Source organism: Dipodomys ordii, unplaced genomic scaffold (genome assembly GCF_000151885.1).
Source record: "Dipodomys ordii isolate 6190 unplaced genomic scaffold, Dord_2.0 Scaffold140, whole genome shotgun sequence".
Lineage (NCBI taxonomy): Eukaryota > Metazoa > Chordata > Mammalia > Rodentia > Heteromyidae > Dipodomys > Dipodomys ordii.
Genome location: NW_012267356.1, coordinates 1,473,223 through 1,498,524, shown reverse-complemented (window position 1 = coordinate 1,498,524; position 25,302 = coordinate 1,473,223). Strand labels below are relative to the sequence as shown.

General features: G+C 39.5%; 1 protein-coding gene across 1 annotated transcript in view; it reads left to right on the top strand.

Moving 5' to 3' along the window:
- Frem2 (FRAS1 related extracellular matrix protein 2) overlaps positions 1–25,302 on the top strand; it is a 155,426-nt gene that overhangs the window by 102,613 nt on the left and 27,511 nt on the right. Inside the window, exons 7-11 of the mRNA XM_013031489.1 lie at positions 15,606–15,755; positions 17,959–18,168; positions 20,111–20,308; positions 21,578–21,742; positions 23,174–23,356. Of these exons, the coding sequence (XP_012886943.1) occupies positions 15,606–15,755; positions 17,959–18,168; positions 20,111–20,308; positions 21,578–21,742; positions 23,174–23,356 (906 nt within the window). The remainder of the gene's footprint in view (positions 1–15,605; positions 15,756–17,958; positions 18,169–20,110; positions 20,309–21,577; positions 21,743–23,173; positions 23,357–25,302) is intronic.

Below are 25,302 nucleotides of genomic sequence, written 5' to 3'. Positions count from 1 at the left end.
GGGGGGGGTCCGGTCATGGGGCTTGAACTCTGGGCCTGGGTGCTGTCCCTCAGCTTTTCAGCTCAAGGCTAGCGCTCTACCATTGAGCCACAGCGCCACTTCTGGCTTTTTTTTTCTTTTGCTTATGTGGTGCTGAGAAATCGAACCCAGGGCCTCAGGCTTGCAAGGCAAGCTCTCTACCACTGAGCCACCTTCCCAGCCTCCCAGTTTCTGATTTTTTAAAGGGCACTTTAGCCGGGTGCTGGTGACTCACTCCTGTAATCCTGGCTACTCAGGAGGTTGAGAGTGAAGGATGCCAGTTCAAAGCGAGCCTAGGCAGGAAAGTCCATGACACTCTTTATCTACAGTGAACTATTCAAAAAAAAGCCAGACATTGTTCTGTGGCTTAAGTGGTCAAGGGCTAGCCTTAAACAAAAGCTCAGGAATAGCACCCAGGCCCTGAATTCAAGCCCCAACACACACACACACACACACACACACACACACACACACACACACAGAAGCACTTTTTATTATAATGGTTTCAGGTTTACAAAATTTCAGCATTTATTCATAGTCAACAAACATGGGTAGGCGAGGACAGAAAGAGAAAGCTGTGTGCATTGAATGAATGTGTCATCCATTAAAGACAGGGAGAAATAAATGATGGCTCCATGTTTGGCCTTGAGAGGACCTGGGGCTCTCCACTATTCTGATTCCTAACCCTGCCTACTTTGTTCTAGGCCTTATTCAGAAGGCTAGCTCTCAGAGATGTTCCATAAAGGAAGATAGTCGCAGTTTAAAATAAAAGCAAGCTATCACTGGTCAGAGACTGCTGAGTGGGTTCCTTAGCATTGGGGTTCTGTCTGATCAGCCTCTAAAGAGCTTGTGCTGTGTTCCTGTGAATTCCCCTGGTGTTTCTGAAACTAGGTAAGTGTTCTGCTCACCCCAGGCCAAGTGTTAACAAGCTTTGTTCCACTGTATGCACACAAGCTTGGCAGGTAGCCATCTGACTCTCCTGCTAAGTCCCATGCAAACATTTCCCCACAAGACTAGAAAAGGCAAAGACTCTAGAGTTCTTAGGACAACAGCAAACTGTTGTGTATCGTTTACACTAAACAAGGACCTTCTTGCCCATAAGAAAGTGAACACAGGGAACTGTGCCAGGATCTGGGTCTAGTTCATTCAGAAGTGCATCCTCAGGTTCATGAAGTATACTTACAGGCTTGTGGCTGTTTGATGACTCAAGATGGAGTGACTGTATAGGAACAGGTCACAGTGGTTAAATTGAGTCATGTCTCTCAGCATTTGCTTAGAAAAGTGTGCAGAGGTCATCTTAAAAAAACACAGAATATATCACACTACAAATCTCAATAATAATCTATATAGAAGTGGTAATACTTGTCTCTAACTAAAAATGCCTTCTTCTTTGAACCATTTTACGCTTTCCCTGTCACACTTCTGAAGAAAAAGAAAGCATCTTTCTCATCTTTTCTCTAAGAAACAACAGCTCCTCATTCTGCCTGCCAGAATGGGTCTTTGAATACAATACAGTCAGCCCTCTCTATCCATGAGTTCCACACATACAGATTCAAGCATCTTTGAATCAAAAAGAGTTGAAAAGTATTAGATCTGGGCTGAAGTTGCACAGATTGTTTTGTGTGTGTCTTTATTCCCTAAGTCATATGGTGGGCAGAAGTTCTGAACCAGAGTCCCCCTCCCCCTGCAACCCTGTCTTGAAGTAATATGGCAAAATTATTTGTATACCATTTACATTGTACTCAACATTATAAATAAGATGGGAATGGTTTAAAATGAAGATGAGCTAAGTTTTCTGCACTGTTCATTCCTGAAAGAGACTTGTGTCTGTGAACTTGGGTATTTAGGAGAGGGTCATAGAACTGGTCTCCCATGGAGACCAAGAGGCGATAGTGCATTTATGCATCTGTTCACTATTGTAGAACCTGTCTGTCATGTTCCAGGGCCTCTGATAGATTAACAGAGACCAAGAATTTGTCCTGTCACCCTCACTGCATATAGGTACGGTGAGCAGTTCCCTCTTGACTACAACCAGCAGGGTTTGAAAGGTACATTCACACCCCTTTTGATCGGAATGTTCTAAATCTTGAAGTTACTTGTTATCACGAGTTAATACAGTTTAGCAGTTTAAAAAACTCATCTTAAATAGACCACTACAGTTTCTTCCAAAACCCTCTATTGCACTCTTCTGTCCAAAACCCTTATATCTACTAAGTCACTTCTAGTGGTAGGCATACCCCAATGGTGGGGTATGATGGCAAATACATTAGCACAGTCTATAAAGGATTTGGGCAAAGAGACAGACAAAAAATGCATCATGAGACACTGTGAAGCGGGGCTCCACATGGGGTAGGAGCCTTCAGAAGGGCATGCAGTTTGGGCCTTGGGCTCCAGGAAGGCTAATCTTCCACCACACAAAGAACTGAGATGACTGAGTCATTCGAGTTGGCAGCTTGTAAATTGATGTTCATTGTCACATGTCCGAATAGGCTGTGACAATCTCTCTATTGTGAAGACAGCTTCACTGTTTGGGATGAGCCATACAGGTCAGCAGCCCCTGCCTTTAATACATTTCTGTGAAAAGAAATAAAAGGGCCGATCACTCTTTATTATAGGCATGGCAAGAGAAAATAGCTTCCGCTTTCCACCTTGGGTGGCTGAAATCCATCTCAGCTTCAGCCTCCCCTGGGGTGCTTCATACACAATCACCTTCACGGTCCCAGGAAATGCACCACCAAACTAAAGAGCTCTGGCGAAAATGCCAACAAGGAGAGCATTCTTTTCCTTTTTTAAAAAATAGATAAATAAACAAAACCACTCTTATTCAATGGGGTGGTTTTCAGGAGTCATCAACTGCCAGGGGGAAAACTGAAACCCCCCCCAAAAAATTGAAAAGCCAAGCGACAGTCTTTACAGTGCCAGTGTTGCAAGATGATGCTGTAAGCAGGAGCGGGGTGGGAATTTGATGGCTAAGGTGCTTGGTTCTATATTCCATGCCTGTGTATGTGGTCTCCATCTCAATAAAAGGGTGGAGAGAGGGACAGAAGTTTAGACCATTCGCCAGAGATCCTTGCCTCCTGACAGGCCTCATGTGCACATTTTCACTGATAATCATCAAGAACACATATTTTCAAGTTCTTTTCAAGGTTGGTAAACTTCAGTGATAGCATGTGTTGGATCTAGTTCAAAACATCGAAAGGCTAAGTCAACTATTAGCTGGAGGGAGAGGGGTGGTTTGATTAATTCTCAGGGGATGGCTTATTACCTGGTTCAAAACATTGCATCAGGGAAATTATGGAATTTAGTTGTGCTTGCAAACCTCTTTGTCTTCTCTTTCTTTCTAAAGAGTGTGAGAGAGGAAAAAAATGATACAGGCAAACAAGTTATAGTGTTCATGAGTATGTGTTATCTGAATATGGGAAATCATATTAAAATGATAATGCTGACAGATTTTAGTACCCTGGCTATGGTTTCCCCATTAGTTATTAACCACTTATGAGACAAAGATGGTTTTCTAAGTCAGTTTTCCTTGAGAGGATTTTCCTTGCAGAAAGGAATGCAGAGAGTGAGCCGCCAGCTAGTCCGTATTGACACAGAGCCACAAGCTTCTGGGAAGGACAGAAGAAGGTGCTGGGGAGTACAGTTTAATGATGTGACTCCCCAGAGCCCCAGTGCATTATCTCATGTTGCAGAACAGAAATCCAAGACCTAAAGCATAGGCTTCCCCCATGGTAAACATTTCCCAATGACCAGAGAGCACAAGTACCCATGGGCATGCATGGGGGATGACTGTGTCCTCCATTCCTGCCCTGGAATCCATGGACCAGGGAGGGCACTGAGCTTCCAAGCCCTTTCAGCTTGGAACAAGGGGGTCACAGTCCCTTCCTCAGCCTCCAGTGGGTACATGTCAAGGGTCTGTTGTTGAGTAAACTGTGGCCAGCATTATTTATTTTTCCAGTGACAGCCACAGCTTTTGTTCTTGAGACCTCACATGGATGCTGTTTAACACTTTATTAGTTGTAGCCTGTCTCCCTTCAGCTGTTGGGATTCCCAAATAAATCACCATGATGTCAGAGTCTCCATTGATTCTGAAATGTTGTTTATAAAATTCACTCTCGCAAGCAGGCACAAAAATGGACATGTTTACCATTGGATTGCTGATTTGAGAAAGCAGGGACAATTGTAAAGGGGTGGGGAGAATTAGCATAATGCAATGACTCATGATCTTTCCTTCTTTCTATGATGGTTTTACCTGGTTGGGCTTTTTTTTCATATTTTGAGAAATGTACCTTCTTAAGTTATAAATGTGAAAGTGTATATGGCCTACTCTTATTTTTTTCTCTTACATAGAAGATTATATTCTTCTCTTTTACTTCAATCACCATCATTATATATAAATATATACATACGTATATTAAAGAAAATATTCTAAACGTAAGCATCTGACAGTTTTTGCCTGTGTAATTATTTATCCATTTTCAGAGGAAGTGGGGGAGGACAAATGTTATAGTATTCACATTGAACCCCACAACTTCCTTCACCCGTCTGTGCCTCAAATCCATTTTGTTTATAAACAACAGATGACAATAATTACCTTGTAGGACTGCTAGAAATAATAACATTATAAGCACTAAAGGCATGTAAAAAGATTCTAGAGATATTGATATGACTTACAGAGACAAACACTGGGCATATGTCTGCATGAATTAGATTGGCTATTACTATTATTGCATTAACTATTGTTCAGCTCCCTGGGAAACATTCCCATCCACACTACTGTGAAATGCAACAGCAAAGTTGGTAGAAATGCCAGAACCTGTTAAGAATAGAAAATGTCTTATACCTTCACTGGGAGGATGGATTTTCTGCTCTGTATTGATTTTTGTTAGGTCTAATAGTTTGTGATCATGTTTAAAGAAGACAGATCCTATGGGTTTGTCTTTTTTGAGTCATAAGATTTTTAAAGTCATGACAAGAGTACTAAACGGAAGCACACCAACTACATAGTGACAGTCTAACTCTCTCTCCACCAAAGCCTCATCTTCTCCCCTGAGCCAGTGTAATTTGCTGTGAGTCCTTCCATGCATAGTTACACATTGTTGCACATTGTTGTTTTCATTTTAATTAGAAGCAATTGTGTGTCACTAGAGTGCAGTAGAAGCTAAAACATATTCTTGAAGCAGTCTTCTGGTCCCCATGTTGCCTATTCGTTGGCTTTGGTTCTTGTACTTTTAGACCTCAGTTTCCACATCTGTGATATGGGAAAGTTATACTACTACTTGCTGAGACAAGTACCATTTAACTTTGCCAGGAAGATCCAGTGGACATATATAAATATGAATATATGTTATACGTGTGTGTACTTGTATGTGTACACAGGTATGCATATACATGTAGCCTTAAAGCACTCTAAAAGCACTCAGTAAATATTGGTTATTATTATGTGATCAGATAGACATTATCTTGTGATATACTTCATTTCACATAACAGCCTGTCATGAAAAATCTTTTTAAGTAAATTCATATGAGCTCCACAAATCCTTTGAATATTGAATATATTGTATGTTTGCACAATGTAGCTAAAACATATTCAACAGGGCATATTTAACAGATCTCTTTGAAATCACATATATTCTGTAATCACATATATGGCCATCACTTATTTACCTAGTGTCTCTCACATTCCTTTTTAAATATAACAACATTTAATGAGACAACAAAATACTCGCATGGTACAATACCCATAATGATTAATACTCATTGAGAGCCTGCAACTTGCCAAGCGCTGCTCTGAGCTCATTCTATATACACGCTTCCTCAATCTTGTTTGTGAGGCAGGTCCCATTTTGTCCTCAAATGAGGTAGTCAAACAGTCTTGCTTTGTAAGTTGCCTGAGGCCCTACCACTAGACAGGAATGGAACTACAGTCCCCTTGCAGAACAATCATTCACCTATGAAAGGACATCCACAGTGTCACCTGGCTGCAATCCAAGAGTGTGTTATACCCCTCAGTAATAAAGTAAATATATCATTCTGTTTACTTAAAAAGAGCTCTCACATGTACCATCATTCCTCTCTTTGGTCTTAGACAACAGAAAATATTTATTATTGAACACAAAGAGATATGAACACTGCTACATAAGTCAGCATCGAGCTGGGCACCTGCAATCCTAGCTACTGAGGAGACAGATCTGGGGGTCATGGTTTGAAGGCATCCTGAGCAGGAAACTCTGTGACTCTTTAGTCCAATTAATAGCTGTAAGTGGATATGTGGCTCAAATGGTAGAGTGCCAGCCTTGGGCAAAAAAAGGCACCCAGCATATTGAGGGGTCTATTAGCTTGTTGGTAAGGTAGCCCACTAAGTAAGTGTATAGGAATTGAGGCACTGGGGAAACATTGTCTCCTTTGCCTTTTAAATTTGCTAGTGGGTGAGGGTTTTACCTACTAAGTGAGAGCAGAGCTCATTCCTTTCCTGATTAAGCAAGTTATGTCAGTGGTGTCTGGAGACTTGAAAGATACACATCCAAACACAGATTTGCGAAGAATTTATTTCACCCACATCAAACAACCTGGCCACATTCCATCTATGATTCACTTTCAAAAGTTGCTTCTTTGCAGGCTTTCTATTGCCTGTAAAACTGATTTAACATTGACTCAATACATTATTTTTTAACTAGTCTTCCCAAATAATTATGCTCATATTTACATTAAATTTCATGCAACAGGAGAAAAAAACCCTGCATGCAATCTTACTCTGTGCCACTGGATGATAGAGTTCTGATGACTTGGACATAGAAATTTCACTTTCAACTCAGGCTGACCCTGAGAAATATCAGAAAGAATTTGGAGTGCCACTAGATTGTTAGTAGAGTCTCTGATAAACTCTGTCTTTTTGAAGAAGAGCTGACTGTGTGTCCTCCAAGGGAATTTCCCATCCTTATCAGCTTCTTAAGTATGTGTCCGCTCTTCTTTATCCTCTTGGAGAAAACTATAGTTTGCCAGAAAAATGAATGCCAAAATTGTACCCTTAAAATAACATCTATTTTTACACAATCATCAGTTTTGGCTCAAGATTTTGAATTTTTTTTTGAAGACCAGATGAGGCATTCTAAAGAAGGTATGTTTATGGATTTAAAGAATGTCTTAAAGGAAAAGCAGGGAAGTTCAGTCCTAATTAACTAAAACTAATTTTATTTTTTAGAAAACAAAATGTTACTTATAGGAAGTTAGTTCAACCAGGTATCTTTTTTCTTCATTTTTGTTACTAGAAAAATTGCAAAACTAATACAGCAAAATATGCCCTCTTATAAGATTAAGGAATGTCATCATTTTTCATAATTAATTCAGATTTTTCTTTTTATACTGGGATTTGAGCCCAGCTACTCATACTAGCTAAGCATAAGCTCCACTACTGAGCTAGACCACCAATATGCAAATCTGTTACAGTTATCAAAGATTACACATACAATGCTAGATTCCAACCAGTGTCTTTCAACCACAATAGTACCCAAGAGTAACAATGATCATAATACTGTGTGTGTATGTGTGTGTGTGTACCCATATGCACATGAGTCCCCTCCCCCTCTGCAGCCACACACACACAGACACACACACACACATATATACACACATGTTCACATATTTCAACTTGTTTTCCTTAAAGAATATCAGCATTGTACTTTGAAGATCTGATCACTTCAAATCATTTACATAAGTTTTAATTATCTGTCCCCCTACTGATGAACATGGATCTTTCTTTTTGTTTTTGAAATATAAATAAGGTTACATCAAAAAACGTGCCTGTAAATATATCTGACTATATGTACAGAAACTCTGAAGGGTATATACTTAAGGGTAGAAGAGCTGGGTTGTACTGGTTGAACAATTTTGTATTTACCAGATATTATAAAACCTCTCCAAAGTGATAGAACCAACTTGTGTTTCCACTAGCTGTATCTGAGAACAATTCTTTTCTCAAGCAGAATTTCTTCACTTTCTTCCAGTCTTACAGAATCCCATTGGTTTTTCCAATTTCTATGTCCCTGAGCCCTAGTAAAATTATTTACTGAACAAGTCATAGAACAAGTCTGACATTTGCATATTTATGTAAGCGTCCAATTTCTCCATTTATGGTTTAATGAAAGTTTTATTTTGTGCTTCAGAGCAAGAACATATATATATATTCAAACCTTAGAATTTGCATTGTAACTTTTTAAAAATTCTCACTAAATTGTTCTAGCCTCCTCTATCATGTTCTGAAAGTTGTACAATGAAAACCTGCTATAATTATAAATTAATAAAAGTTTTCCATTAAGCCGGGCACAGGTGACTGATACCTATAATCAATCCTAGCTGCTCAGGAGGCTGAAATCTGAGGAATGAGATTTGATCACTCTCCTCCTGTCTCCCCTCTCCCCTTGTTTCTCCCCTGCCCCCTGAGTCTCCTATACTTCTTTCCCTCTCTCAGAATTACTAGGGTTTGAACCAGGGCCTTGTAATTACCAGGCAGGCACTCTATTATTTGAGTCACAAGTCCATCAAGAGATTACTTGTCTCTTAAAAAAAAGGGACATTAAGGTAGTTCAGCCATTAAATAGAAAAATATTCACTGTCAATCCTCACATTTAGAGACTAGCAGAAACATGCCTTTGGCTCCACTTGACCATAGTGATGTTTTGTTCCACTTTCATCCTACTGGATTTTTAGCCTAGTTCATTCTTTACTTACAGAATATATGAATGACAATGGGAAAAATTTCAACACTACCAAACATAAATGACAGATTACCTTTTATTTTTAATCTATCCTGAGTGCTAATTAAATTAGGTAAAGGTGGTACACTGCCTGTAATCCAAACTACTCTGGAGGCACAGATTGGAAAAATTGAAGTTCAAAGCCAGACCAGCAAAAACCCAGTGAGATTCTATTTCAATAAACAAGCCAGCTGTGGTGATACAGCTACTTGGATGCATAGGAAGGAGAATCATGGTCTAAGACTGTACCAGGCAAAACGCTAGAGACTTTAATCTTCAAAAAAAAAATCACTTAATAGAAAAGGTCTTGGGGCATGGGTCAAGCAGTAGAATGCTTGTTTAGTAAGAGCTAAGGCCCTAAGTTCAAATCCAAGTAGATATTGCATCACAGAGCTACCATTAATATAAATATCTCAAGTAGTATCTTTTAATCTGATGGTATGTGTGTGTGTGAGAGAGAGAGAGAGACAGAGACAGACAGAGAGAGAGAGAAGGAGCTTTTTTTATTTTACTGTATTCTATTTGTCTTCAGTGCTAGGGGGCACAGCTCAAGCCCTTGAGAATATTAAGTGACTACTACCCCTTGAACTACATCTCCAGCCAAGAACTAAGTCCCTTTCTGATATTTTTGGGACTATTTCCCATGATGCCCTAGAACAAATGAATGAACTACAATTCCTTTGTATGTGTCTGTATGCATGCATGCATTTCTATATGAATGTCTAGGAAAAAGTCTTGCCCACTAAATCTGTGAAAACTTTTTATCCAGGCAGGGCATGGTGGCACATGTATGAATTCCCAGCAAGGCAGAGGTAGAGAGATCAAGAGTTTGAGACCAGTCTCAGCAAAAGTCAGAGAGTCTCGAGAAAAAATATGAAAAACAAAGGAGTTGAGGGCTTGGCTCAAATGATAGACTACCTGCTTAGCAAGTAGGAGGCCCAGCAAATAGAAAAAAGGAGGGAAGGGAAGGGAAGGGAAGGGGAAAAACAAGGAAGGTAAGAGGAAGGAAGGGAGGGAGGGAGGGAGGGAGGGAGGAAGGAAGGAAAGAAAGAAGGACAGGGAGGGAAAGAAAAAGAAAGACAGAAAAGAAAGAAAGAAAAAAAGAAAGAAAGAAAGAAAGAAAGAAAGAAAGAAAGAAAGAAAGAAAGAAAGAAAGGGAGAAAGGGAGAAAGAGAGAAAGGGAGAAGAAAAATAAAGAGAATTGAAAGCCTTTATCCTAATGAAGCCTTCTTTTTCCTTTTCATCCTCCTGAAGTCAACGTGTAGGCTTTATCTAGATCTGAATCTGTGAGCTCTATCATTTCCCTGCTGGAAACCTTGGGCAAATCTCTTGATCTCCTTTAATCCCTGACTTCCTTATCTGTGAAAGAGGATTAATGTAGTACAAACCTCAAAGGATGGCAGTGAAGTTGAGGTTGACACAAGGTGAGTGTTTAAACAAGTAGTGTGGTTTCTAGAAAGTAGGCTGAGAAAGAAACAATGACAGTGGAACCTCTTCCACTATCCAAGAAGTCGAAGTGTCAGAAAGACAGCAGGAGTTAACCAGATGAGGGGAGGGAGGTATGTCACCCTGCAGAAAAAGCTGGGCATGGCCCAAGGAAAGACAATCCAGACAATGGATTACTGAGTAGAATGGGGGCCAACAGGAGGACTGGAAGGCAAACCAGTTACTTCAGTGTCTTATAAACCACCTTAAGGCATTTATGAGCAACCCAAGAGCCAGAAGAAACATTGGAAGCTTGTCAGCAAAGGATTACCAGGATGCCCCTCTGCCAGATGGGCTACAAGCCTATTTAAATGGTTATGGGAGAAGTCGAATGGAAGGAGTTGCTGGCAGCTCCTTGCCCTGAGACCACCAGAACCAAGATAGGGGGTGGAGCTCTCTCTCTTCACTGTTTTGATGAAGTTTACCTTGTGGTATGCGAGGGAAGAGAGTTGAGCCTGCAAAGTTAGGCTCCAAAAACCAGAAGATCTGAGCTAGAGATAACCTGATAGGGGCTGTATTAGCTGGAAGAAAATTTTAGGGGGGTGTGTTGTTCTCAGCTCTGTTCCAAAAGAATGCATCAAAGCCTCTATTCAGTTCTAAGTAAACATGGTAGTTAAAGACACAAACTGATTGACTGATGGTCCACATACACATGAGTAAATAAGATTTGGCTGTAGATAGCAATTACTGCTGTTATTTGGTTCTTTCATCTCAGGAGACACTTGCAATTGTAAACATCTATCTAGAGGCTGGAAGGGGGAAAAAAAACTTCACTTTTTCCCCAAGGGAACAAACTCAAATTATTTCTCTTTGTGGCAGGTGTATGCTCTGTTTAGCTTTGTCCATAGCCTTCCCTTCTACATTTGTAGGAAGCAAACATGATTATCTCTGTGCTGGAAAGTGTATCTCCAGCTTTTGAAAGTCTCATTAACGTTCACTGAGGGAAAGTAGACACTTGTATACTCACTGATTTGATCTGCACCGTGACTTTGAAGTGTACACCATGAAAGATGGACAATAGATTCCAACTTCCTTCTAGAATTTCATACTTTCTCTAGGCCAGTTGAAAACCTCTTTTGGGCTGCTCAGACTCAGTTTGGATGTATCTTGCCTGCTCTAGACACAGAGGATAAACACGAATATGTCCCCTTAGCTAAAGAGAGGACACCGGGGAAGTTGGCTGCGTTATGGTATTACATAGGTGGAGATGTAGGATTTGTGCCTTCTTCGATCAGAGACTCATATAAACCACCGACCTTCCCCTTGAAGTTTGAATGTTGAAACAATAAAAGGCACAATGTGTATTTAATGGACTGAGTAGAGGATTCAGTAAGCTTTTCCTAATTTGCTCTAACTTGTAAAAAGACTGTTTCCATAATTGAATGTTTAACAGAAATAAAGTTCCTACAAAGGGGAAAAATAAATTTACAAAAGAGATTAGAATGTAAACATCATACTCATAAATAACAGCCTTTGACTGTTGTCACCTCGTATTCTTTTCTTCCTTTGGCTTGCTTATTATGTATTAAAATGGTCCGGGAACATCTTGTTTGTTTGTATATTTGTTTTTATATTTATGTATTTATTCATATGCATTCATTCATTTTTGTATCAATACTGGTGCTTGAACTCAGGGTCTAGAAACTGTCCATAGATGCTTTGCTCAGGCTAGTGCTCTACTGTTATGAGCTACACCTCCAACTTTTGACTTTTTGCTAGTTAATTGGAGCTAAGGGTCTCATATACTTTTTGGCTGCCTAGGCTGGCTTTAAACCACAGTCCTCAGATCTCCTTCAGATCTCAGATCTGAATAGGGGTGTTATATTACAGGTGTGATTCACCAGCCCCCTCCACACTCTATTTTTCTTTTTTGGGTGATGCCTGTAATTCATCTCACTGCTTGAAGATCTATAACTCATGTACATAAGGTTTTGTCTTAGTTATAACAACTGTAAATCATATTTAAATTTGAGAAATTTTGAAAAGATACTGAGAAACTGAAATATGTACTCTCACTGGCCTGCTCAATTCCTCTCTGCTGAAAAAATAGGTGTTTTTACCTATTTCCTAATACTCATGTCAAAAAAGAAACTAGGTATTTATGGTTTGAAAGTGGTATTATTATTGTTGTTTGTTTGGGCCTTACAGAAACTACTGAATTAAGTTTTAATTTCCTAAGAGTCAATTACTTCAAACAACACAATGATTTGCAATTGATTATTTGCCTCATTTTCTAGTCACCCTCAGGGAAGTACAGAGGGTGAGAAATCATATAGAAATAACTCTGATTTCTTTGAACAACTAACTTAGTCTAACAAAATGAATACCAAAAACCTGAAATGTGTTTTGTTTCAGGAAGTATAATAAGGGGAAGGGGAGAAGTTGGATGAAGAGAGGAATGGTGGGAAAGTATAATTATCATATTCAATGTAAATATGTGGAAATGGAAACAGGCCACTGGAGGAGAATGGTAGAAGAGGTGACATTGATCAAGATGCATTGTACTCATAAACTGATATGTTAAATTGAAGCTCCTTCGTACACTAAAGTTTTTCATTAAAATTAATTAAAAAGTAAAAAGAACATTTTAAATGTTGAAATCTACTGAAAACTAAAAGCTTCTTTTTAAGGAATTAATTGACTTAACCAACTTCTATTAACTGCTGTATTACAATTGAAGAATTTATCGTTCAAACCCTTTTTCTATTGCAGCTTCTTCTTTCATTGAAGGGAACAATGTACCGTGTAACAATATGATAATACTGATTGATATTCTCTCTCAACCCTCCCTCTCTTTCCATCTTTCTCTCTGTGTTCATGCATATAAACCATCCCTGTCTGTATATGGTAACTATTATCATTACTCTTCATTCATGACAAATTGGATAAAAAATTCACAGGGTGCTACATGAGGCTTTTCTTCTTGCATAAGCCATGAAGTAAGCCATGAAGTTAAAAACAACAACAACAAAAAACTTGTTCTAGAGCTGAGAGAATGAATTTGAACAACAAGCAAAGCACAGTATTGCCCTGAAGTGTGGCTCCTTTGGTGCTTTTTGATGATACTCATTCACTTGACTTTATTCTATTTAGTTTCTCATAGGGCTCTGTGAGGATTGGAAAGGTGGGGACAGCATTATTAAACAAGTCATTCTACCTCTCTGGATTTCACAGTTTACTTGCTCTCATAACTCAGAAACTTAATTTGTGTGTTGATGCAGTTTTCCAGGAATGTCAACAGATTTAGAGAGCTCACTTGTTAGAGACAGGTGATCGAGCTCTGTGATAATTATAAAAGACAAACAAATATGCCTGTTTTGGCCATCTGGTCCAAATGAGAAATTTTTAGGGCTCTCTGTCTTCACCTTTGACCCCCTCCTTAGATGTGGGAATGTGAGGAATGTCCAGGTCTACTTTGCCTGAGGCTGCTGAGATAACATCTCCATCCATAGCCACACACTCACAGGTTGGAGGGAACCCCATCCAAGTTAAAAGGATGGGAGGCACGTGAAGTATGCTGTGGACAGATTTATCACTCGCTCTTGCACCAAAGTATGCAAACAAAATGTCCAAGACTGATTTCCTATTATTCAAGAGTTCAGAGGAGCTAGATGCTTTTAATCATGCCCAGCAGCTGAAGACACAGAGAAAACAAACATTTCCAACTTAGTTGTAATTTAACTTGAAGCAAGAAAATAAAGAATTCATTTTCAACTCAAGCAGTGTGCAGACTGCCTTTGGCTTTTCCAGTGGCTTTGTGAGCCATTGTTGGAGGACTTGGTTTTATTTGGGGTATGGGTAATTCATTCTGATTCTCTGAGACATGATACTATCTCCTGAATGACTTGTGTTCTAAGGAACAGTGGTGTGAGTGGTAAAATTCTTCTGAATCTTCTAAAACCAAGGACAAACTATTAGCATGTTTCATGACAAAGAGCTATTCACAATATGTGTATGCACTCAGCCAATTTATCTTTCTTAATAAGTGTTTATAAAATTAGTTCACACTGGGAAAACTTATGAGTTCTATTATTTTTACAGTCTCCTGTGAGCTTATCTATATATTAACTTTTTTTGTCAGTCATGGGGCTTAGACTCTGGCCCTGGGCACTGTCCCTCAGTTCTTCAGCTCAAGGCAAGCTCTCTACCATTTGAGCCATAGCACCACTTCCGGTTTTCTGGTGGTTTATTAGAGATAAGAGTCTCTCGGACTTTCCTGCCATGGCTGGCTTTGAACTATGATCCTCAGATCCTGAGATCTAAGTAGCTAGGATTACAGGTGTGAGCCACCGGCACCCAGCTTTTTTTTTTCCCCGTCTCGATGCAGCTTGAACTCCTGGCCTAGGCACTGTCCTGAGCTCTTTTGCTCTCTACCACTTTGAGCCCTAGTGCTACTTCCAGTTTTCTGGTGGTTCATTGGAGATAAGAGTTTCATAGACGTTCTTGCAAGAGCTGGCTTTGAACTATCATCCTCAGATCTCAGCCTCCTGAGTAGCTAAGATAATAGCCATGAGCCACCAGCACCTGCCAATAAATTTGTTACAAATTTATCCCATAGTTTTTAATCTATGCTATCTAACTGCTATACTTCTAGCAGCTATGTCAACTAAGCTATTGGTAGGAAATAATGAGCAGATCAATTCAAATTCATTATCAACACTGGAGGAAAATACGAAATCACCTAAGTATGTGCCCTGGTTTGGTGACCTAAGTCACATTGTCATCATCCATGAGGACAAATGTTAACCTCTGGATATAAAGATATTTATTTAATGAAAGCTTAGTTTGTATAGAGGATCTTTCCAACATTATAGGTAGCCAACCATCAGGCCTTGGTGTCCATAAAGTCTTTAAGATTACACCAAAGGACTACAACCTTAGTGATTATAACAGCCCCAAATACCCTGGATTAATCCTGAATCTAATGAACTAGATTACCTAACACAAGTACCAGAATCTCCAGAGTGAAAACTTAGTAAGAGATGATAAAACAAATGCCCAGGCCAAACTTGAAATAAATCATTGTAATATATTATAATGTCTTTGAATTTATTTTCCTAGAGAAGGTTTCAGGAGGTTTTCGCCTTATAAATCTCATACATGGGAGAGAAACTAATTTTGGTGCCTCAAGATGAACACTTCCCATTAGGCACTTGACCAGATGCATTTTGAGTTTTAGTATTGATATTTGGACCTGAAATAAAAGTACAAATTAAAAGAGATGGTACCTGCCTAAGAGAAAACTTATATGACGATTTAAGGTAGAGCTAATTCCTCTAAATTGGATCCACAGCATTTGATGGGGAAAAATAAAAGTAATCACAGTGTTTTCTGTGCCTTTCTTAACAGAACCCATCTTCTACTTTGGTGATGTCCAGTACTCAGTGGACGAGAGCGCAGGCTACGTGGAGGTACAGGTGTGGAGGACCGGCACCGACCTCTCCAGGCCATCTAGCATCACAGTGAGATCCCAGAAAACTGATCCACCCTCTGCCGATGGTGAGCAGGTTCCTACAGCAGCTCTTGAGTGTCTTCAACTTCCAACTCTCAGGACACAACATGCCTCTCAGGCAAAACTCTTCACTCTGTGAAAGCAACCTGGATAGATTTTCCCCCCCTTCTAATCATTACTATATCATAGATAAATTTGTGTGTGTGTGTGTGTGTGTGTGTGTGTGTGTGTGTGTGCCAATATTAAGGCTTGAAATCAGGGCCCCTCATTCTCTCTAAGTAGGCTTTTTCTGCTTAAGGCTGGCACTTTACCATCCAAAGCATACTTCTCCTTCTGGCTTTTTGCTGGTTAAATGGAGATGAGTCTCATGGATTGGGCTGATCTTGCCTCCTGAGTAGCTAGGATTATAGGTGTGAACCACTAACACCAGACAGGTTCTCCACTCTTGTTCATCTGGGTTTTGGTTTTTTTTGGGGGGGTGAGGGTGGGGAGGATTTGGTACTGGGGATTGAACCCAGGATGTTGCGGTTGCTAGGCAAGTGCTTTTCCATTGAGCTACATCTCAACCCACCGGTTCTCCACTCTTGACTCACCTCACAAGGTTGAATGCAATGATGTATAAGTACGCAGAGTAATCCTGTCGCCCTCACAGAAATCTAATGACAGTTAAGTATCATGTATGCATGCATCTTCACTTGTTCCCATAAATACTTCCGAGACAAAATCCTTTCCTACATGTTCTTATACAAGCTGTTCTTGCTAAAGCAGCCTGTCTTTTATTGTTAGATTTGTATTTTTTTAAAATGATTACCATGTTTAAGGCAAACAGGATTCAGTATTTCCTTTTCTTTTTTTTAATTAGCCAACAGTACAAACTGTCCTAAACATATCTTCTTATATGTCCTATATATATATATATATATATATACATATATATATATATTCACCTTTGTGTGACAAATGTGCTTTGTACATATGAACACATTCATTACACACAGTTTGCTTCCAGCCACTGAAAGTAAACAGAAGTAAGGCCATTTTCAAAGCCACCCTTGCATTTTTTTTTAGAGCCAGCAGCGTTCTGTGTCCAATAAACATGTGATCAACCCAATTACTCACTGAAAGTAAAAGAAATAAATGCAAATGAAATTTGAGAGTAGGGAGTTACCAAAATGCAAATAAAGTGGCAAAAAAGCAAAGGATACAAAAAAAATAAGGAGCTACAGACTTCTGTATTTTTTGTGCTAGAGCTTTCAACCCAAGGCCTTGTGTGTGCTGAGCACCTCTATTCCTAAGCTACATCCTCAAGATTCAAGTCTTTTTTGAAATATATTGAACATAGATATACTTAAGCTGTGACACATGGAAAAGGAAAAGTAGGGATAGAGTCAGACAAGCAAAAAGTATGAAAACAGAAAGAGAAACAATGATACTGAACTACTTACTGTCCTCCACTCTGGCCTTTTAAGAATATAGAGGCTGAAATTTAAAAGGCTGCTTTGTGGATGGGGTACTGGTGGCTCATCTCTATTCTCCTAGCTACTCAGGAGGCTGAGATCTGAAAATCATAGTCCAAAGCCAACTTGGGTAAACAATTCTGAAGAACTCATTGCAAACTAATCAACAAAAATCCAGAAGTGGAGATGTGTATGGCTCAAATAGTAGAATTCCAGCCATAGGAGAAAAAGCTAAGCAAGATAATGAGGCCTTGAGTTCAAATCTCAGTTCTCTCTCTCTAACTCTTTTTTTTTGGGGGGGGGTCCGGTCCTGGGGCCTGAACTCTGGGCCTGGGCGCTGTCCCTCAGCTCTTCAGCTCAAGGCTAGTGCTCTACCACTTGAGCCACAGCGCCACTTCTGGCTTTTTTTTCTTTTTGTTTATGTGGTGCTGGGGAATCGAACCCAGGGCCTCATGCATGCAAGACAAGCTCTCTACCACTGAGCCACCTTCCCAGTCCCCTCTCTAGCTCTTTTTCTTCCTCTCACTCTTTCCCTCTCTCTTGAGCGCGCACACACACACACACACACACACACACACACACACACACAAGAGTTAGTGAGATTCTTTCAATCATGAGACATACACCAAATTTAGAACCTGACCTTAAAGTCATAACCTCATTAACTATATAGATACCAATTGTAGGCATTTCTGTAAATGTTCTTTTCTGTTGCTATGATCATATAATTTATTTCTTGTACTTTAAAAAAATTTAGTTCCCACCTGGGTAATCCTTTTGCTCTTCTCTATAGCTGGAACTGACTATGTGGGAATCAGCCGTAATCTCGATTTTGCCCCTGGAGTGAACATGCAGAGGGTTCGGATTATTATTGTGGATGACCTTGGACAGCCCGTGCTGGAGGGGGTTGAGAAGTTTGAGCTGGTGCTTCGTATGCCTGTGAATGCTGCCCTTGGCGAGCCCAGTAAAGCCACCGTGTACATCAACGACTCTGTCTCTGACTGTGAGTGCTCATTTTACAATCACAAACATCAGGAGTTATAAATGTGGCAGTTAGAATGAAAAAATCATATAGATTATATTCAATTGCAAAGGCAGCCATTCTGAAGCACCAAGAACTCAATGGCTTAAGGGAAATTATCTCAGGTGCCAATCGCTTACCACTGTAATCCTAATTACTCAGGAGGCTGAGATCTGATGATCCCAGTTTGAAAGCCATCCCAGGCAGAAAGGCCATGAGACTCCTTTCTCCAATGAACCACCAAAAATGATGAAAGTGGAGTTGTGTCTCAAGTGATAGAGCACTGACCGTCCTTGTGTGAAAAAGCTAAGAGACAGTACTGCCTCCTGTAGCTGTTAGCTACAAGTCATACAAGAGTGTTGCTTAGGTTGATCCATTCTGAAGAGGTGAGGCTTGATCTATCGATGATCATCTGTCCCTACATGTCTTCCTTTCTTGTCTTCCCATATGCCTTTTTGTTCAATTCCCCCTTTATAAAATGAGAACGCTAATCACCTTGGGCTGTGGTCCCTCCTAATGCCTTCATTTCAACTTGATTACCTCATTAAAGACGTTAACCTACCAACAAAGTCATATTCTCAGCGTATGAATGTGACAGGCCACACTATTCAACCCATACAGGCTCCCCGCCGACCATGTCTTCCTTTCTCCTATCGACTATTTTGATAGACTTAGCCTTTAAAGAGAACCTCTAGTCTTCTCATATTTTAAAGAAAATATGTTATTATCATCGGTCTCCTGATGCTATCTCAAGAATTTCCTCATCTCGCATGCTTGGAGCCAGACAGAGCTCCACGGCCCCTTGAATGTCAATGATCTCTTTTATTTCCTCCACTCTTTATGTCATTTCCTTCATCAAGTCGCCTCTCAACTTTCCCTAATAAGGTTCAAAAAACACTATCCTTCAACAACCAGCTGCGGAGCATGAGGTAGGGCTATCTGTCCAGTCACCACAAAAGGAACGCTGAGCACTTCTTCATTCATGATCATTCTAACCATGCTTGGAGGAATAGAACATTTTGTCTATGAGATCTGTATTGTGTTGACCCAGCTTAGGTTTTCTAAAATTATTTACAAGTTCATCATCAGCTTTCCCTGTTACGGTCTGCAGATGCTTATAATTATTTGCACATATGAAGCATTCTTCATTTGAAGGTATTTTGAAATGCTCATGGCTAAACAATACAGGTAGACAGAAACAGCTTAAGGTCTTCTGGGTTTGGCTGCTTTCTTGCAATTTATTGCATACCTTAATTTCACAAAATACGTAGGAAAAAAAGAGTTCAGAGTTCAGTGATAAGGAAATAAATCAAAACTCTTTTTGTCAGTCGTGGGGGCCTGAACTCTGGGTCTGGGCGCTGTCCCTCAGCTCTTCGGCTCAAGGCTAGCGTTCTACCACTTGAGACACAGTGCCACTTCCAGCTTTTTCTACTTATATAGTGCTGAGGAATCAAACCCATGGACTCATTCATGCAAGGCAGGCAATCTACCACTGAGCCACCTTCCCAGCCTTCAAAACATTTTTTTTTATTATGGATGCTGGTGGTACTGGGGCTTGAACTCAGGGCTTCACATTCTTGCTTAGCTTCTGTGCTCAAGTCTGGTACTCTCCCACTTAAGACACACCTCCACTTCTGGCTTTTTGCTGGTTAATTGGCAATAAAAAAAAAAGTCTCTCACATTTGTTTCTGCTAGCTGGCTTTGAACTTCTCTCCTCAGATCTCAGCCTCCTGAGTAGCTAAGATCACAGACAAGAGTCATTCATGCCCAGCAAGACAATAAGTACTCTTGATTTGCTCAAGTTCAAAGGAATAGACTGAGCTCCACTTCTCAGTTCTTCTTTTTTCCTTCTTCTCTCCACTATCCATTCACCTTTTTTTTAAAGAAATTTCCACTTTGATCCATGAGTTTATTTGATTTGTAGTGCCAAAGATGCAATTCAAAGAAAGAGTGCACACTGGCAGTGAAAAGGATGGGCAGATCGTTGCAGGAATCCGCAGGAGCGGGGATGTCCAGTTCACGTCTTCCGTGAGATGCTACACCAGGCAGGGCTCTGCACAGGTGATGATGGACTTCGAAGAACGTCCCAACACTGACATCTCCACCATTACATTCCTCCCCGGTAAGTCTGGGCCTGAAGTTTTTAAGTGTCATTTGAGAGAACCAAGTATTTGTTGTGAAGTGTGTATAAGGTAATATATGATTTCAACAAGCTTATAGCCATGACTTCGGTGTACTAAGAGACAAGTAGTTGATGGTAACAGGTTGAGTGTATGGGCCTGTGGTTTCTCCGTTGACTTATTGGCTCCTAATTTATATCGTTTATTCAAAACTTAATGGACAAGAACATATCATTGTACAGCTTTCACAATGCAGGGAATTAAGCTTAATGTTGAATATAATTAAATTAAATTGCTCGCACTATTTTAATATGTACCTTAATTTATGTGATCATTTTGATCTAATAATTGCATTTAGAGGAATATGTTCTAAGAGAAAAAAATCATAGACAGAAAATTTCTCTATGTAAATGTTTATCACAAAGTTATTTATAGTACGGAAACAATGAAAAAAAGTGGTCAACAACTGAGAATTATTTCTGTAAATATCCATCAGGCAGCATATTTTATAGCCACTATGATTTTTTTAAATTGGGTCAGTGGCTCATGCCTTTAATCCTAGCTACTCGGGAGGCTGAGATCTGATGATCATGGTTTGAAGGAAAGTATGTGAGTCCATTATCTTCCAATTAACCAGAAAAAAAAAAACTGGAAGTAGAACTGTGGTTCACGTGGTAAAGTGCTAGGCTTGAGCAAAAAAGCTCAGGAACAGCACCCAGGCCTAGAATTCAAGCCCAAGGACTGGCACACACACCAAAAAATGAAATACAAAAAATAATCGTTAATGAGTTTGGAGACAGTTAAAAGTATAATTTTGGTCCAATTCATTAGAGCAAGGATCTAATTGTTCTTGGCTCAATTATAAGTAAAAAATTTAGTAATAGTAGAAGTTAGTATTATGATCAAATAAAAACTGACCACTCAATACAAATCTAACTTTTTTTTCTGATCTTAAGACCAGAAAATAGGAGAGAACTGTCATTTTTCTCTTTTTTGCTTACTTTCTAAGGATAGAAACAGAAATATTCTACATCTCACTATAGTTAGAGAAGGCAAAAATTTCTGCAGAACAGTGGGGGTGACTGTCGATGCATGAGTTTATCCATTTATTTGTTCAGCAAGTATTTATTGAAGGCTTACTATATGCTGGAAGATCTTTGCACTGGTCGAGTACAACATTACTCCTATGGTGCTTGGACTCTGATTGTTGATACATCATCCTCCTTGACTATGGGATATGACTGTCTTGCTGCCATTATTGTTTGTTCCAGGTGAGACAGAAAAGCCATGCATCCTGGAATTGATGGATGACACGGTCTATGAGGAAGTCGAGGAGTTGCGCCTGGTACTTGGAACTCCACAAAGCAGCTCTCCCTTTGGGGCTGCAGTTGGTGAACAAAATGAAACCCTGATAAGGATCCAAGATGATGCTGATAGTAAGAAGCTGTTTCCTTATATGTAATGGTTAATTGGAAACTGAAATCTATCCTAATCATGGCTGGATGTGACTCAGAAAAGAATTCCCTTTCGGAGTAGAACTAGAGCAAGTGAAAAATAAAAACAACACAAATGAGGGGGAAAAAATCTACATTAAAACTGGTACAATATAGCTGGGTGACAGTGGCTCCTGCCTGTAATCCTAGCTACTCAGCAGGCAGAGATCTGAGGATCACAGTTCAAAGCCAGCCAGGGCAAAAAGTCCCCTTAAGAAGCTTATTAACAACTTAAAAAAAAAGCAATTAACAACTTAAAAACCAGGGCAAAAAAGTCCCCTTAAGAAGCTTATTAACAACTTAAAAAAAAAGCAGTTAACAACTTAAAAACCAGAAGTGGACTGTGGCTTAAAATGGTAGAACACTAGCCTTGAGCTGAAGAGCTCAGGGAAAATACCCAGGCCCCGAGTTTAAGCCCCACAATAGACAAAAAAAACTGATACAATAAAGAGTTTGGGATATAATTCAGTTGTACAGTGGTTACCTAACATGTAAGAGGACTGAATTGAATCCCTAACACTGAAAAAATTAGATAGACAGCAGACAGACAGACAGGCAGGCAGGCAAGCAGGCTAGATATAGACACTTGCCTACAGATAAAGAGTAGATAGACAGATAGATAGATAGATAGATAGATAGATAGATAGATAGATAGATAGATAGATAGATAGATAGATAGATAGTTAGATAGATAGTGGGTGATGGATGTATAAATACATTTGTGATTAATAAATAGATGATACATAGATACATGTAGATGTACATATGCATGAATTCATACAAACATATATATCCACATATATACATACATAGTTGATAAATGCTTACATGACCACATATACATACATACATGACAGATACATAATAGATACATGCATACAAACATACTCCCATACATATATGATAGATATATACATATTAGATAGGTAGATTAATAGGTAATAGATGAGTGAATGGATGGATAGGTGATAGATAGATAGATAACAAAGTTGATTTGGAAGAGTATGTCTTATACCTAAGTAATAAAACCCAAACTTCTATACCTTCCCAATCCCCTATACAAATCTTGAAATGCAAGTAGTTTGGTAGCAAGAATTTCCTTTCCTCCATCCCCCATCAATGGCCTGAAACATGTAATTTATGCCACAAAAGGACAGCCCAGAGTATATGACACTGGTTAATTCTCAGGAAGGCGTTGGGCTACATCTGTCAGCTTTTATTTTCATACTCACTATTACTTAGTATAAGGGGGCAGAGAGAAGGCAGGAATGCAACCATCATTACATTCCTCCCCCATGGAAGGAAACAGAAATGGGGAAAATTGTGTTTCTCTGCCTAGCAATTTAATTGGTACATGTTTTCCCCCAACTTTAGAGTCCATTATCAAATTTGGAGAAACCAAATTTAGCGTCACTGAACCTAAAGAATCAAGAGAATCAGTTGTGGTCAGAATTCCTGTGATTCGCCAAGGAGATACTTCCAAGGTTTCCATTGTGAGGGTCCACACCAAAGACGGCTCTGCCACCTCTGGAGAAGACTATCACCCTGTGTCCGAAGGTAGGAGGCACGCAGGCCTGTCTCCAGCCAGGTCTTGCCAATAGTAAGCACTAGCACTGTACCCAATGGAGGGGGGAGGGGGGGGGGAGAAGGGAAGCATTCAATGCAATACATAGAGATACAATCTTTTAAACTCATCTCCTTAAAAGAAAAAAAGACAACAGAATTAAATTCTAGCATGTTCCTTTTTGACTTATAGGGTATAGGTGTTAAGACTTTGAGGAATTTTCAGTAGATTTACTCCATAGCTTTCTGTTTGAGTGTAACTTTCTATTGACCTTACCTTCACACAGTGATCAGACTTCATGTAATCACTTTCCTCTAAATGTCCATTCCACTGAAACTTGTGGCAAGATGATAATCTATTTGAGGACCCCTGAAATCTGAAACTAAAGCCAGAAAACTTTGTGCTAATAGAAGACTATGAGAGGATGCTGGAAGACCAGCCACAGAGACCCCAAGACCATGCGTTCTCTGGCTGTCTCCTATGGCCGCCTTTCATCTCCTGATGCAAAGGCTGGGAGCAGTTTTATCATCTCCTTTTAGGAGCAATTAAGACAAATCAATATTCTCTGTGTGTCTGCCCATCTTTCTGTCTCTCCCTCTCCTCCATCAGTCTGTCTGTCTCTCTCTGTTGGTCTCTATCTCTCTCTTACTTGCTCTCTGTCTTTCTCTCTCTCTCTCTCTCTCTCTCTCTCTCTCTCTCTCTGTCTCTCTCACACACACACACACATACACACCTGCTGACAATAAACATAAACTTACCTCCAAAATTAAGCTCATTAATCATTTGGAGTACATACTCAGAGTAGCAGACATCAGTTCTTATCCATGGTGCACTTCAGCCATTTTACTCATGAACAAAATTTACAAAGTGAATGATAGGAATTAGTGAATGGCTAGAAACCAAATGAACGAATAGAAAAAGAGTATTTTCTACAAAGGAGCTGTATCTCCTTTGCTTATATGGCAAAACTTTACTATGGAGCTTCAAATATGTCCTTAGATTTTTTTTCTCTGTGTGTGAAATAAATCACATATGATCTAAAAGAGAAGAAAACAAAACTGATTAGCTATTAAATTCTGAAATCTCAAGTCAGCCTTTTCTGTAATAAGCAGATTATAAATGGCTGAAAAAAATGCAACTGATTTTCATATAATTCCTTTAATTCTTTGGCTAAACAGGAACCATCTTACAACTGTGTAGTAAACTGAGAGATGAAGTCAGATATAAGTTAAATAATACTAAATCAACTATGTGGCTTTTATCCTATAAATTTCAACATACGGTTTATTAGTGTTTATAATGAAAACTTAAGGGACCTTTTAATTTTTTTTGGCGGGGGGAGGTCGGTCGTGGGGCCTGAGCTCTGGGCCTGGGCGCTGTCCCTCAGCTCTTCAGCTCAAGGCTAGTGCTCTACCACTTGAGCCACAGCGCCACTTCCAGCTTTTTCTGCTTATGTGATGCTGAGGAATTGAACCAGGGCCTCATGCATGCAAGGCTAGCGCTCTACCACTGAGCCACCTTCCCAGTCCTGATTTTTTAATGTTTTCATTTCTCCTTTTATGGCTTAAGTGGAGGTCAGTCCTAATCAAATTAAACAGAACAAAATTAAACCAAAGTTGAAATTCTTTTATGCCCTAAAAATAAAGTGACAGATTAAGACAAATGTACTTGAGAAAAGTGACCATCATCTAGCAAGTGTTTTGAAACAATCATTTAATGGTTAAATATTATTTAAAGTATTTAATATGGTAAATATTTTTTAAAAATTACTTTGTAAACTTCATAGAAGTTTTATTTGTATAACTCAGGGGGTTATAGAAGCTTCTGCTTGCAATAGGAAGACCAGCAATGAAAATGAGAGAGCATGGGAAGTGTAAAAGGGAACAGAGAGGGATGGAAATGTTATTGCTCCACACAGCCCATTCTTTGTTTGTCTCAC